General features: G+C 40.6%; 1 protein-coding gene across 2 annotated transcripts in view; it reads left to right on the forward strand.

The window, feature by feature from the left end:
• FAXC (failed axon connections homolog) overlaps window positions 1-16454 on the forward strand; it is a 30525-nt gene that overhangs the window by 3359 nt on the left and 10712 nt on the right. Inside the window, exons 2-4 of one of the 2 annotated variants that reach the window (XM_026059315.1) lie at window positions 1082-1217; window positions 8210-8406; window positions 15471-15688. In XM_026059315.1, the coding sequence (XP_025915100.1) occupies window positions 1179-1217; window positions 8210-8406; window positions 15471-15688 (454 nt within the window). In that variant the 5' untranslated portion in view covers window positions 1082-1178. Of the gene's footprint in view, window positions 1-1081; window positions 1218-7508; window positions 7585-8209; window positions 8407-15470; window positions 15689-16454 lie in introns of those variants that run through there. The other variant, XM_026059314.1, reaches the window with a different exon arrangement.

Raw genomic sequence — 16454 nt, forward strand, 5'->3', positions numbered from 1 at the left:
CTGCGCGCAGCCTGCGCTGGGGCGGGCGCCTCCGCGCTCCCCGCCGCGCAGCTCCCGAGCAGCGCTCGCGGCCTTCGGAAGGCGCGGTTAAACGTATCTGCAACTCGGGGAGGCTTTTGCAAATGCAAAACGGAGATTGCCCGGCTAAATGATCGATTTGTGCCCGGAGCTCGGCTGCGCCCGTGAATGTCTTTGCTGATTCGGTGTTGAGGTGCAGCGTGCCAGTGCGGTACCCGTGTGTCATCCGTAATCCTAACTGCGGTGTTCAGTGTCTTAGAAAATAAACGCAGGCTGGGAACGATGCTGTGAACGCACATAGATGGTCCCGAGTCCAGCCTTTCTGGAAGGCGTCACGTTTAGCAGGCAAGTCTCCGTTCCCAGCAGCCCGCCGAGAAGACAGCGCTGTCACCCTCGCAGGGCTGCCAGCGGCCGCGTGGACCGCGCTGTTGGAGGGCCGACGGCGTCACGGTGATGCCCAGCAGTGGTGCGCGGGGGGCCCCGGGGGAGGCCTCGCGGCTTCCGCCGCGTCTCGCGTCCCACACCCAGCGAGCGAGCGGGGCCTCGGGCCCCCGCTCACCCGCAGCCATTTCACGTCTGCGCCGCTCCAGGGAGCGCGAGCAGCGCTTTGAGGCGTTTATATGCAGCAGTACAGTCGTGAGGCCTGACTTCTTTCTCAGTTCTGTTTCATTTTATTGTTTTCCGGTTCCTCATATAGCGCTTGCAGCTGTGCAGAATGGATGCCACACATCCCTTGGCTCTGCAGGGGGTGGTCTGTGCGTGTTTCCACAGGTTGCACAGGGATGCGGAGGCTTGGGACGTTATTTGCTTATTTTGTGCGTGGACTTTGCTTATGAGTTTTTTCACCAGGTTTCCAGTTCTCTCTAATGTAGAATTAGCTAAGCATCCTATCCACCACAGCAGTGTAAGTGCTTTTTAGTGACTCCAGATACAATGAATAAAAAAAATTGCAGTAAGGAAGGATGTACCTCTTGCTTCAGCCAGGATTTCTCCTTTGTGTATTTAATATATTGATGCATGATGCACCTGTTTTTTTTTTTTAATTCTGTTTTGTTTTTGACAGGAAAGAGCAAGAGGTTGATTCAAAAGATGCTATTATACTGCATCAATTTTCAAGGCCTAACAATGGTGTTCCAAGTTTATCTCCTTTCTGTCTGAAAATGGAAACTTACTTAAGGATGGCTGATTTACCCTACCAGGTAAATTTACAGGTTTTTCCTTTACATTGCAGTTATTTATAATCACATGAAATGGCAAGTATGAAAAAAACTACCCTGCCTCATGGAAGGAGATGTAAATGTATACATACAGCTAGGTGGGTAGACTGCTGCTTGCTTGTCTCTGGTTAAATTTGGGCTGTAACCTTTAAGGCTATGACTTGAATAAGCAGATTGGTCYAAACAGCTCTAGATTTAATTGGCAAAGCTAAATGGATGTTAGAAATTAATTCTGATTAGAAATGCCGAAGTGGGAGAATAGTCTGGAGTTTATATAATGCTAAATAATACCCTAAAACTAGAACAATGTTATTTGGTCTTTGATTTTCACTGTGTTAAAGAGATCAAGATTACATAGCTGAAATCTCTTATTTTCCCTGAGGGTTTCTCTCCTGTGCTCTCCTTGGAAGATGTGTATTCCTTTAATTTAACCTCCTGTCACTGATGCTTCCGCTCTTGTGAAGGAAAACAGAATTGTTTTTAGAGGTCGTGAATATTGTGTTTTAGTAGTGGCTGGGTTCCCGTTGAGCAGTATCTGATGCCATCTTTCCGCAGGGGATGAAGCCCAGGCTACTCCAGTGAATGAAAGACAGGGGAACAGAATTTTGGATCTAGCTCTCTTGTTTGTTCATGTCAAGGTTTAGTTGCAACACCACTAGTTTGGCTCACAATGCATTGCAGTGTTGGCAGACAGGTTATTCAGAATGCAAGCTCTTCGAAACACAGGATGAGTACTTTTTTATGTTTGTGTGTGTGCATTTAAGTCATGCATTTAAGATGATACAACAGTAATGATAAGTATGATAAGGATTCTAGGTGGGAGAAATGTGGGAGAAGCATTTCTGTTTTTTCAAGTGGAGTAAGTTTGGGATCTTACTTTGTCTAAAAGGGACTGAGCTGTGGGTAAGTTACATGCTCACCCCAGATGGGTTCAGATTCTTTTTTTGCTGCATGTCAAGCTGTTACGAAGAATGCTTTATGTCCAATGTTTTACGAGGGAAAAACAAGCCCTTTTACAATTTTAAATGTATTTGTGATTGATATCCATCCACCTTCCAATCTGATTAAAACACCTTTACCTTTTAAAGCATGAGTTTTAATGCTCATTATCTTAAAATTTAATGGTACTTGAATCAAGTACTGCAGCATATTGAAGAGAAAGATTTCTAGCCCACAGGATGTATTTTCCTCAGTTTGGTTTACAGAATCTGTGAGATACTAAAGTTTGAACAGGGCCAGGAGGACTTAAGCTGCATTGCTTCTCAGACCAGTGTAATATGGGTAGAAATTGCACATTTGAAGGGAAGACTGTATTTTTGGTGAGTTCTGTGTTCTTTCTAATGGCAGTTTGTGCATTTCAGAGGTTTGGAATGATTAAAATTGCTCTAGTGGAGAGTAATTAAAATTGCAGTATAAAAGATGATTGTCAGAGAATTTGATTATTTCTGAAAGATAATGCTCCACATTTGTATGGTTCAGGATGGAGTCTTTTAGAAAGCTAATACTGGAAAGAAGTGAGTCACTCAATTTTTTAGAGAGGGAAGGATTTCCAGAGGGTTATTCTCCCCTTTTTATTTTTGATGTGGAAGATCAGCCTTGCTTTCTGGTGTTGCCTCTCTCTCTTTATCCCTATTCACTATACAAGCAATTAACTAGCTGTGGGCGCGCTAAGCTGGTGTAGGTCAGCATGACCACCAAAAGCAACAGTCCTGCCTTTCAGCCTCCTTTGGCTGCTTCCTTTTGCCTCTCTTCTGCCCTTTGCCAGCACATGTTTTTCTGTACCACATGGCAAATCAGGTTGGGAAACCCATTTAGGTCAGAACTGACACAGCCGGAATCATGAACAAATAGTTTAATTAGTTTTAACCAGATTGGGTCCCTGTGCACTCTGCTCACCATGCAGATGCTGTGCTAACAAAAGGAGGTGGGTATCTGGGGGCAGGAGCAAGCAGCTGAAGGTGATGGGAAAGCAAAGTTGCTTCTGTTAGCAGTGCTGGCTTTTACTAACTTAAAGCATTTGTGGAATTAAACCTTGCTTTCAGATAGTTAAAGATGAGGGGGTTGAAACCCAGTCTCTGAATGCGCACTGCTGCCTGTCTCTTTCTGCAAGGAATATTGCGGCAGGTAGTTAGGTGGTATCTTGTGTTTGATACACACAAAAATATTATTGACCTGCTGTGTTGTAGAAGGCAGCATCTTGGCTGCAGTGTGTGATGGCAGTGCTGCTCTCGGTAGCTGTCATGGGCACCAGATGAGGTGACCGCCTGGAGGCATGCGAAGTACAGCTGTCAGCCCTGCCTTCCACATGAAATTTGACTGCAGTTATTAAAACAGATACCTGGATTTTAAGGGTTTAAGTGTTTGTGTTCCTTGTTGCAGTCCAGTCTTTTAAACACACAAATGTTTTCAGCCTGTCCCATTTTAGAGAACCTTTTCCACAGCGTAAATTGAAATACTGTCTTTAATTTTGGTCTCCCGTACTCTGTAAAAAGTGGAAATGCAAGCAAAATGGAGGAATCCAGGAGGAGTACTGTCATCTCCTGGCCTTGTGCTGAGATGTGACCTGACCACATTTTGGTTAAGGCTCCAAGTCAAGCTAATGCTTACACTACTAGAGGAAACCTTATTTTAGGCACAGCAAAGGGCAGTATTTAGTAGCAGTGGCATTGCTACCTTTGGGTCAGTTTGTCCAACCTCACTTCATGCTGCTCAGTAAGGCGGTTAAGGTAGACTTGTGATTACCTGTTAAGTATCTGGATGACTGTAGTTCCTTATACAGCAGACAGATGTATGTATGGCTCATCTGCTGTAAGAGCATGTTCATCCCTTGTTAGGTTACCAACCGTACATAGGATTTTAGAGTTGAAGCTTTTTTAGAGGTGAAGGTAAGCTTATGAGCTGAGGAGACAGCTTTTTTATCTGAAGGAAGCAGAGGTTCTGTTTCTGTCGTTAGGAATGTGGTGCTGCTTCTGGCTGCGAAAAGCAGAGGAGGATGGAAACAGTCACAGGAGTAAACTATAGGGGGACATTAGGAACGCCTGTTAATTGGAGGGTAGAAGATAGACAGTGTGGTTTGGAGCTGGAATTAATGTCCAATGGGGAATAATTATCTGAAGAATTATCTATATTCATACTACCCAGAGACTTTTTTTTTTTAAATTTTCTTTTGTTCCCTTATCACCATGTTACCAGTAGGCCACTGTAGGTGACAAAGATGCTTGAAGGGCTTTCCATCAGCCGGTTCAGTTGCTGTCTGCACTGCTTGGCTGATTTGGCTGGGCACCACTGCCAACAGGTCGCCAGGACCTCTTCGTCTGATGGATTTTCTCCAGGCCAGTAATCAGGAGTACCAATTCTCAGTATTAATGATTTCTCAGTAATTCTGAGGCTGGTATTACTGTTGCTGGGCCATCCTGCTTGCCCTCATGAGGCTGCTAATTGCTTGACATTTCCAGTTCTGTGTGATGACTCTGCTGGTGTCCTTATTTTGTTGTTTCTCTCATCCCTTGCTGAGAGGGGACATACCGTTTGTAACTACGATGAGCAGCAGTTGCACTGAGTTACAGCTGAGGACTGCACAGCTCTGTTTTGAAACTGGACACCAAATAAATAGCACCAAGGGGTGGGCTGGTTCAGCGCTTTGCTATGGAGGGAAGTGAGTGGGAGCAAGACTGTTGCTCCATTGTCGTAGTAGCTACCACGACTTAACCTGAGCAGATGGTTATCTACCATGCGAAAGGGTGTGGGCTGGCCCCTCTGTGTGCTGGTAGTGAACAGGGGTAAGGGAAGCCTCCGAAAAAAAGTGCCTTACTTCCCCATGTACTGGTGGGGACTGTCGTGGAGAAGCTGCAGCGCTCTGGGTCGCTGTTCGTGCTGTGGCTACCTCTGTAGTCGTGCTGTGGGTCATCACCCTCCCTGGGAGGAGGCTGCTTAGGAGGAAGGACTTGAAAGTTGGGTGGAGAAAAGATGTTTCTAGTCAAAATTTCCTGACTGCTTTGTGAAAGAAAAATTGTGAACAGCTTCCAGTTGTGACTTACAACATTTGGATTTTACTCTTTTGATTCCTTGTGCTTTGACTTTAGTGTACTAGAATATTGAATAACATGCTGTGTATCACAAAAAATATTTTAATGGCATGGGAGAAGAGAAATGGAATTAAGTAATATTCCAAACTTTTTCTAATCTGAATTGCTTCAAACAGATGTGTTCTTGCAATATATTTAGATTTTTTTGAAACTGTATCTCTTGATGTTAAATTTTCCATCTGAAATAATTCAGGCAGCCCTTTCCAGGTCAGGCTTTAATACTATAACCTAGCTGTTTTTTCAAAGTATATGAATTTGATGCTCTTTTTCAAAAAGTTTGTTTCAAAGGAGCCCATCTTGGGTGCCTGTGGAGATCTTTGGGTGTTACCCCATGGATATTAAAGTTCTGAGCATTTATATAATCTGATAAGTATTAGTACAGCAGAAATGTGCTGTTTCATCTGAGATCTATGAAAATGATCACCTCTTTGAGAAGATGCGTGAAGAAAGGTAAGACATAAGCAGCAGTAATTGAGAATTTGGAGCCTTATTTCTTCTGGATAGTACTATAAAATGACTCCAGAAGTGCCCTATGCCATTCTGTTTATAAATTCCTCTATAAATGAGCTTCCTGGGAGTTCTTATTGCAGTTGCTTTGTAGGCTGCAGTTAAAGTTAATGTACTATGAGAGGGCTTTTTTTTTTAATGATAATACGATAGCTTTTCCCTGCTTTGCAGCTGGACCAGTTTTTAAGTGGAAAGTTGATAAATATTTGATGGCAATTAGTAGTAGCAGCTATAAGGATACTAAGGTTTCAAGCCTAAAAATACCTGCTTGAGAACAGTGGATACAAGAACAGCATAACTGAACATTTGTCCAGAGATTAAGGGTTTTTTAGATCATCAAGAGATACTTCCTATTTTGTTTGATAAACTAAATATAATGAAACATGAAAATCCTGAGCAGTTTTTTTAAGTTTACCTAAACCAGCATTTCCATAGGAAACTTAGCTCTTAATTAAGTTTTTGAAAGTGCAGTATTAGTGTAGTACTAACTTTTTCTGCAAAATATGTTTATATATGTGCTTGAATAAGTGTGTATTTGTATAGAAAGAACTTACTCTTTCTGGAATGCAGAGGATATGGGCTACAGTAATTGCAATATGTAGTAAATACATTTTGAAGTCCAGCAGCCTCTGCAAAACATCAGTGTTTGTGCATAATAAGGGAAATCACTTACTGAAAGGCCCTATGGGCCTTAAATAGAGATTAAATCAGCAATGTTCAGTGCCACATAGACACATTACACATCTCTAGAAAAAGTTTAGGATTCTCTATTGAATACCTAATGAAATCTGTGGAAATGTGTCAGTTAATTTGGCCCGTGAAGAAGGGCCTTTCTCTTGAAGGAAGAGTGTGGAAGATGAAAGGATGGGGCAATGTTCTTTGAGCCTCAGGTGTTCAGCAATTGTAGCGTTTCCCCTATTGAACAGACTAATAACCCCCTTTTCACCCACATGTGCAAACTAGATGGACCCTGTTGCTTTATTCATCCGTGCATAGATTCAGTAGATGAGACATTAAATAACCGGACTCCTACCATAATATTTGGTTGGGCAGAAATCCCAGAAAAGGCTACAACCAGAAGGCATTGTGTTCCCAGCAGTGTTACCCATTTCTTCTGTTTTGATCCAAAAGGGAAGAGCTTCTGGAAATGGCCACACATTCGTAGTGCATTACACATCCATGTTTTGAGCTGTAGCCAAGATGATGTGCATTCAAAGAGCAGGACTGAGTTGGAGTTGCATTCTGTTGTGTGCTCTCGGCTGCATAATGAGGTACCTTAATCAATCTTAATCGGTTTATGAAAGGTAAATATTTGAGACCCAAGTAAGTCAACACAGATCTGCTAAACCTAAACCTTCAGAGATCAGGAACTAGACCCCAAAATACTTAGGGTGACTGCCAGGTATTGAGTTTGGAGCCTGTTTTTTGAGAGTCTCTGAGATTTGTGTTTCTGAGCTAGGATTTTTTTCTCTTGCTAAACAACAGCTCACCAGGACTTGAATCCCAAGAAGGGAAAACAGTTGTGTCTTGTGTCTCTACTTTCAGAAGAAAGAGAGTTGAAGTCAAATGCCTGATCACATTTTGCAAGCCAGGAATTCCTGTAGAGTTTGTCAGATGAGAAATACATTTTATATTTAAGCTCCATGTTTCACCTTCTTCAACTGTAAAATGCAGGGAATACCTTATTGTTCCTGTAGGAGTGCTGCATTAAGAAGATGTAGTGGTACAGCAATAGACTAATGCTGTACTCAGCAAAGGTGCTGAACTCCTGTAGATCCAGTTGTAATAAGTGTGTCTGTAAATACTTGAAATTTCTAAGCTATGAAATTGTAGGAGCATGTGTAAAGGCAGACTTCCCTCCTGCCCACTGAGGGAATGATATGCATTTCATTGTACGGTTGTGGGTATGTGTTTTATCCTCRGAGCTAATGCAGCTTTCTGAGATGGGTAGTGGATTAATCATTGTAAAGTACTTTTAACATGAAAAGTGTTGCTCTGTGTAAGAGCCAAATTTAGTGTGATTTCTGTAATTAAAAACTTGCTTAGAATATTGGGCCAAGTCTTTTGAGCCCAATCAGAGCATCTCCAACCCTTTAAGTAAATAACCCAGTTCTTAAATAGTATTAAATCACACAACCTCTAGTATAAAAGCATTGCAGGACCTGGAAATAGCTATTTTTATATTTTCATATAGAGTAATGCTGTTGCTCTGATTCAGTAGCTACCACTAGTAGAGAGAGTATTGATTTTTTTGGAATGTTTGTTGGATAATGTTGCCTTTAAAACACAGAAAATTATTAAAAAAACATTATTTTGATATAAACAGAATCTGAAGGGCCTTTTTGTCTGTATGTTTGTTTGTTTACTTGCTTTTTTTCTTAGAACTATTTTGATGGAAAACTTTCCCCTCAAGGGAAAATGCCTTGGATTGAATACAATCACAAAAAGGTGTCTGGCACTGAGTTCATTATTGACTTTTTGGAAGAGAAACTTGGAGTGAATTTAAATAAAAACCTTGGTCCACATGAAAGAGCTGTTTCCAGAGCAGTGACAAAAATGGTGGAGGAGCACTTCTATTGGTAAGCTTGCATGGTAAAGCTAGTTCTGTTCTGATGCTGTCAAACCTGCACCTGCACTTTTGTCTGGAAATGTATGCTTATTTGTTTTGCAGAAAACTCAAACTCAGTTATTAATTTCACAAGTCTTTCCAGTCTAGGGAGCTGGTGCTTCTTTCTGCTCATCCTAGCGTGAATCAGGAGTAACTGCTCTGGGAGCTGTAATGATGTGTAGGTGAAGGAAGGAATCAGGCCCTTTGCCTGCAATTTTGCAGAAGGGAGCAGCAGTGGGGTCAGTCCTGTTACATATTGCCTTCATAACTAGAGAAACAGCCTTGTTAATAAAAAGCTAAAAATCAAGATGACTATATACTTTTATAGTTTGACAGGGGAAAACTCCCAGCAAATCCAGAATTTGGAGTTAATCCAAAATACTGTGTTCTTACAGTTACTGATTTTAATTGTCTCTGTGTGTGATTGCAATATGTATTATTACCTTTCCTTCAACACAGAACAGTCCTGTTAATATGTATTGTTACCTATAGTGCCAGTTGGTAGGATGCAGTATTAGTCACAGTATCCTGAAAAGTACAGTATCCAACTGAAGTACGTATATGAATGAAAATCTAAATAAAACTGTTGGTACTTAATACACTTTGCTCTCATCTTTAAAAAAAAAAGTATCTGTGATCTTTTTTTTTTTTTCCCTCTCACCCTTTACATTTCAGTCCTTGCTAAAGTGTCCTTTCAAAAGTGGATTCATAGAAGTAAAARATGGACATGGCATCTTGGATCCTGCATTGCAGGCACAAGGCTTGTTCCCAATAGTTTGCTTTCTGGCATGCATTTAAGCCCATGCTCTACTGAGTCTTAACATTTGTATTGCACTTTTTTTCTTCAAAAAAGTATGATCTAAATTGACTGCATTTGCCTGTTTTTTCCTTTATCTTCTTATTAAAGATGAACAGCAATATGTGTACATGTAGCTCTTGAAGTCATTTGTAATGTTCTGGGAACAATTTTAGCATTTAGTAGACAAATTTAAATGATGTGGTTTAGAAACATAATCCCTCCTTTTCAAACTCTGACCTTTGTCTATTATACCCAAACTGTAGTGACGTATCCTCAAAAATCTAATTACTGTTCCCAGACTTCAGTAGCCTGCAAATGTGATTTATTTTCTTTGTTCTTTTTTCCTAATTAATGTAGCTGTCAAAGGGAAGATAAGGCCTTTTAATCCCCTAATGCTCCATCTCCTTGCCTTAGTATTGGTTGTTTCGTGGTGTGTGGACTTGCTGCTTTAAATGTAACATTATTGATGAGAAACATACACGGGTATTGCATGTCTTAATTCTAATCGCTCTTTCCTTTGTGAAGCTCTTGGTTGTCCAGCCACACTCCCACTGAGCTGACTTGGCACCACTGGGCACAAAATGGGGGAGRTGGGGGAGAGGTATTGCAAATTCAAGTGTTGACTCAGAGAGGTGGCGTTGAAAAAGATGGACAAAGCTGAAAGAATTAAGATGTGTCTGGCTGTATTTCCATGTGCCTTTTCTGTTTAATCCTAGGGGTAAGTTTCACTAAGGCACATCCTTGGCTTGTGTTATATCCTCGTTTTGTATCCTTGCTGTGTGGCTGTACCAGAGGTTTGCTACATTGGTGTGATTATGCTATGCCCATTCTCTATACTGGGAAAGCCCTGAGGCCAGAGTAATGAGGTGTCACACATGCCTTGATGCAATTCATGAAAAACATCTTTGACCATCATGTAATTACACCAAGATAAAATCAGGCCTTATCTGTGAAAGGCTGTGTTTTTACCTGACAGAACTGCAGTCATGATGGTGGAGTCCTTCGCATGGGTGGTTGAACCTTTCCCCTTCCCAGCAGAAGTTTACATTTGTTCATGGTGTCCAGAGATCTCACAGTGATGAACTTGTGACAGTGATAGCCCTTTTGCAAAATAAGGGTTAAAAAATCAAGGGCAGTGATATAAAATGATTAATACAGTGTCATTGCCAGCAGCATGCGAAGTAGTTTCATCATATATAAATAATACTGTATTACATTTATTGAATGAAGAAGCAAAGTACACCTTGTGGTGTGTTGTCTCTGTATGGAGCTGATCCTGATGGCTGCTCAGCATCTCTTCCTGAAATGTTTAGCTTCAGCTGAGCTAGGCTTATCTTCAGCAGCAGCTCCAATTGCTTGGTACCTCTTGAAGTTAGAAATTGCTGCTCTGGTTGGAGCTGAGATCAAGGTAGGGCTCTGGTGAATCTCAGCCTGTGAGCCCTTAGGGGTTAGGCTGCGATGCCTGGCAGGGGTCATGGAGAAAGACAGTGAGTGAGTGTACCTGTATTAGTACAGGCATTAGAGCGTATCCTTGGGATGCGTGAGTGATTCGGAGCAGGCACTGGAACTCCTATCCCTGGACAATGCCAGCTATTTGGCCTTTTCTATGCTTAAGTGAGGCAGAGGAAAAAGCCTGCTAACCTGAATAGGTATTAGGTGAAGCGAGCAGGGAGGAGGTGGAGGCAAACTGATTCTGCTGCCCAGGTAGTGGCTTCTTATCTAAGGTCTTGGATCTGGGTTCAGATCTCATGTAAGTTGCGCAAGTCTTAACCTGGGTCATTTCCAACTCAGCCGTGTGCAGAAATCAGTGGGCTGTTAGATGTCAGCTGGGTACCACGCAGCCACCTTCAGGATGCTCGAGTGTTGAGTTTTTGGTGTATCCACAGCACATTAATGGGATCAGACTTTCTGTGTAAGAAAGGCCAGATGATGCCTGATTTCTGATTCCTTCTGATATTTGCATGCTGGGCTAGTCAGCACTGCAAACATTAAAAACCAGGTGAACTCCTGGAAACTCCTAGCGCTTGGAGGGCTGGCCGTAGCTGGCAAATGCCTTCTAACACTTTAATCTTAGGAGAGGGATCTCAGAGTCACCAGCACTAGTGAGAACATAAAGCTTTGAATATGCGACTTAACCAGTCTAATCCATTAGATTGGTTAGCTGTATTGTCAGACACTATCTTAGTGATTTTTACATGCATTTATGCAACTCATTGCTTGTTTTGTCTTTCAAGAAGACCACCAAAACATGCCCTCTTACCTTATCTAAGCTGGATATGTCCAGTGAGTGTTTGAAGAACAGGAAAAGCATGATATGATAATATAAGTGAATCTGACTTTGGGTATTCAAACTTGCCATGTATTAAACATAACATAAATGATGTTTAAATACATCAAGCCAATTATAACAGTGCTGTCTCTTCCACCATTGGCAGTGATGAGGGTTGAATGCTGCTGCCATCTTAAAAGCCGTTTACTCTGAGAAGCTGCACAGCGGGTAGGGTTTCTGYAGCTTCTTGTGGAATGACTGTTAGAATCCTTTTGTATATCGAGGAATTCCAGCCCACGGACTTCGACCTTACACAGGATTCAGATGGGAAAAATAACCTCCAGTTCACATCATTCTGAACACCTCTCCCTTGCCTTGGTATTTTTTTTTTTCAGTTTCAGTTTAGGGATGATCAGACAAGCCACTGTTGATGAGTCACTTTCTCCATCTCTTCTTCTAATTTTCATAATGAGGCCAAAGCTACTGTTATACTTCAGATTTGCTTCTCCCCTATAGCATTACTCTGTTATTGTTAGATTTATACTCTAAGATTTGTACAGATGTTCCGGCACAAATGGAAATGCTAATACGTTTCCCAAAATGCTCAGCTCAGGCAAATATTTAAAATAATTATGTGATCACGTAACTACTAACTGTACTATAAACTATATAATTAGGCTGAATTAGGTTACATAGACTACCTGATTTCTGGCACTTCCTAACTTTTTCGTAACTTTGATAATATTCTGTTTATGTAATCTGGGACGGAGGGATGACAGGTGGGATTAAATACAGAGGAGCACTTTTTTCTGGGAAGCACAGAGTAATCAACCTTTGAATATAATTAATTATTTTGATAAAGTGCTTGGTAAAGCCAGTTTTAAAAGTGTTTTTAACTTTGTCTCTAAATCTGACCCTACATTTTTCTTTGCTTTTGCGTGCTCAGGACCACAGATTTATAGGAATAAACTCAGTGGTTCTCTGGTTAGCTGCATTCTTCACCCATGTAAATTTGAGATGACAGGCACATGTCTAAGGCTGTGTTTGACAGTTTAGGCTAAACAAGATTGCCTAAATCCAGTGGCATTCTGCTTTCACTGCATTGCTGTTCAGATCATCAGACACTCCATCTGGTGTCTGCCTCTTCCACATCCAAACATTTTCTACCCCAGAGCTAGCAAGTGAGCACTGGGGAAATGTATTTTTGTTTTACAGCACAGGCTGATTGGCTTTGTGGGAAACCTTGTTCATCCTGTCTCACAAAATTAAAGCTGTCCTAGACGTGGTTGATTATTCTTGGTGCAGGGCCAGCTAACTGGTGAGATCCAGGCCGAACAATAGTCGTGGCAGCTCTAAAGGGTGGGATTAGTTGTGTGTGACTGTAGTGATTTTTCAGAACTGCTACAGCAGAGTCTCTTCCCTTCTTTTTTGTTTTGTTTTGTCTCTTTTTTTCTTCTTGTCCCTCCCTGTGGCCAGCTCTGTTATCTTAAAGCAACTAGGTTGTGTTGCAGAATTCCCAGGTGAAGCTGATTTCATATGTACTGGGGAAAGTGTTCTTGTAGTGAGACACACAACAGTGCTGTTAGAGAACAGATTTTTCTTAGCTTATCAAAGTGAGTAATACAAATAATAGCAGACAGATATAGAAAATATTTGTCTTTATTTCCTAATGTTAGCATCAAGACCAGATTCTTTCTTCCTGTTCAAAGTTGTATCTGTCCAAGGGATTTTGTCTTATTGCAGGCCCATCAAACAGTAGCTCTGAAATGTTCTGCATTATCAAAGACCTGTATGCTTTCAACCCAGTTTTATTTCCATCTTTCTTAGTTTCTGTTTCACCTTTTATATCTGTTGCTGGAGCAAAGCAGTGTTGCATCACGTCTCTTAGCCGAAGTTAATATTTCCAGTATTTCAGTACCTGTTTACTCCTTTGCTTGCTGGCTCTGTGTTCTTCCTTTTACATTGGTGCCCCTTTCTAAATTTGGCATTGTCTCAAGCTCCACTTTGCTGATATTAGCCCAGCAACTTAAGTAGAATTCATTATTTTGAATGAAAAATAAGAAGGCTAGTGTAAAACATTTCCATTCAAAGGGTTGTATTGAAGTATATGAAACATCAGTGGAATGCTTTTGTCATATTAATATGATACAAGAGGCTGTGGAGAATTTTGTTGAGGATAAAAGCCATCAAAAACCTAGCAGGCACATTTTTGTTCTTTATTGTTTATGCGTTTGCAGCAAAACATGCACAAGCCTCACCATTACTGACTTAGTGAAATCAATTTGAGTAGAAGACATTGTTCTGCAGTAGACAATTTATAACAGAATTTAAAATGCCTTTCATGCTCTGCATTGCTAGAATTGTAAATTTGAGCTGTAAGTGGATTTTTTTTTTTCCAGCTGTTATGGCAAATATTCTCCTTTTACCTCATGTTAATGGTAATTCAAATGAAGAATCTGTTAAAACAGCTTCTTAAAAGATTAGAACTTTTTCATGGTTTAAAAGTAGTTGTTCTGTGATGGGAGTGCCGAATTCAGCTTCTGTTTATGATATACAGGAGTTTAATAAAACGTATGTGTAAGAAATATACAGGAGTTTCCCCAGATGATTTTGCTTTGTTTTTTCTTTCTTGAATTGTCTGATCAGTATAGATACTAAGGAAATAACATGCAGTTAGAAATATGTGCAGTGATAAAACCAAAGTCATATTAAAAACTAGAAAAACTGAGTTCTGATCATCTTAGAAACTGAAACATTTAATGTAAAGATACTGCATATGCAAACTTGCAACTTTTTATATTTCAACTTTTCTATGTAATGTCACTTGTTTATTATATCTCTGTGAGTCTGTTTTCCAACAATCTCAAATGTGCAAGTCCACTTTTAGATTTTTCAGTTTGGAAACTGCTGAAAATATCATAAAATAATGGCTATAAGCTTGCAATGGTTCTGAGACCCTGTTGGCATCATATATTTGTCCCATCTGCTTTGAGATGTGATTGTCTCTAGCCTTTTTTCCAATTTCCTGTGAAATTAGTGACAGAAGTTGCATAGTCTCTTTTATTTCTTCATAATGCCTCTTATTGGAAGGTATTAAATATTAGAGAAGTGAATGGTTCTTTTTTCATAAGTTTCTTAACTAGCAACAAACCAATTTTTTCTTTCCCTGCTAGAGCAGTAAAGAATAAAAATTCAGGTTAGGAAAAAAAAAATTAGCTGGTAAAAAAAAAAAAATTTTTGATACACAGTTCTTTCAAAATAATATATTTGCCATTCAATGAAGCTGAAATACAACAAAGTCCTTTAGAAATATATTCCATCTAAGATATATGATGGGACATCATCAGGAGGTGAAAAAATACAGGAGATAACTAATTTAACCACCTCTTCAATTGTGTGGGGTTTTTTTTTTGGTAAAGATTGTGTCATTGCTAGTTTCTGAGGAGAGCAGAGTCCTTTTGAACAAATGTCTGTTCAAAGAATATTTATTTGGGGGCAGAGTTGCTGCATTGCTAAGTTTCAGCAGTATAGAAACTGAGGGGAGTAGGTCAGTAGGAAAGGATTCCCACTTGCTCAGGTCTGTGCAGTCTGTTGACTGTCTTCAGCTCATAAATCTGTTTGTCACAGCATTTTGTTACGGTAATTTAGCAAAATTTTGCAGCCCTATTTATGTTTCAGTGGGAACCTCATTTTTCCTTAAGGGAGTCATGACTTCTTGAGAGACTAAACACTGGGCAGCCTGTATAAGTGTTGGGAAACCAGTTGCAGTATCTAGAGTTCTCACTGACACTGCGAGTTGCCATCAAGGTCTACTTTTTACCAGAAACTAGCTCCCCGTCAGGGCAATGAGCACTAAATCACTAAGTATTAAGGAAGTTCTCTGTCTAACCTCTGTGAGAGCTGTTGAACAGTGGTGATGGACTGTCTGGGTATTGCACTGTGATAACTTATTTTCACATCCTTCCAGGACTTTAGCATATTGCCAATGGGTGGAAAATCTCCATGAGACACGAAAGATGATTTCAGTGTGTGGCCCCTTCAGTGACTTGCTGAAGTGGATTCTCTGCCATCTGACAAAAGGGATTGTGAAACGGGAAATGTATGGCCATGGCATTGGCCGCTTCTCTGAGGAAGAGATATATGCGCTGATGGAGAAAGACATGCGATCTCTAGCAGGCCTTCTGGGTAATGTACAACGAATTGCATGTGTTCTGCTTCTTCGCAGTCCGTTGTCCGCGTGATTAGATTGACTGTGTATGCTTCCTGTCAGCCTGCGCAAAAACTCCCATTTTGTTACCATATGCACACATAATGTCACTTTTGTCAATAGATAGAATATACCCTAGTGCTGTAATTCAGTGCCAGGTTAATTCTTGCAGGGACGGTGTTTCTTTCCTTGCTGTTTGCTTATTATTAAATTGTGTTCCTAGAGGGATAAATGTACCATCTGATTTCTTTGCTAAGCACTTGATATTTCTATGTATAGGAACAGAATGTGACCTGTGATTTTGGAATGACATTTTGCTATATGAATTTAGGAAAATGCAGTGTTCAGTTCTGGAAATGAAACCTCTTATTTGTACTCTGGGGAATCTCGTTTTTCTTAATGGAACTCCTGACTATTTGATGGATCATTATGAGGCTGTCATTTGAAAATCCTTTGCAGATGTTATTTTTATGAGCTGGAGTGTGTCGTATTTGGTTGGTGTTAGCAGTTTTTATCAAAGCTGCTGGTAGGAGCTGGGTCTGTATTATCAGAGTGGACAGCTTTAGGCTTGTTGATTATTGTAGGTGGATTCTTTAGAGTTAGTCTTAAGGTTTACCTCACTGAGCTAGTTTCTGTGGTGTAGCCAAGGCTGAAATGTGTACCAGAGCTGTCTACTTTGTGCTTCTCACCTTGCAGCCTGCTGATCCCTAATTACATAATGCTTCCGTGGAAAATTAACATTTC

The sequence above is a fragment of the Apteryx rowi genome, unplaced genomic scaffold (assembly GCF_003343035.1).
Source record: "Apteryx rowi isolate R43461 unplaced genomic scaffold, aptRow1 scaffold_155, whole genome shotgun sequence".
Classification (NCBI taxonomy): domain Eukaryota; kingdom Metazoa; phylum Chordata; class Aves; order Apterygiformes; family Apterygidae; genus Apteryx; species Apteryx rowi.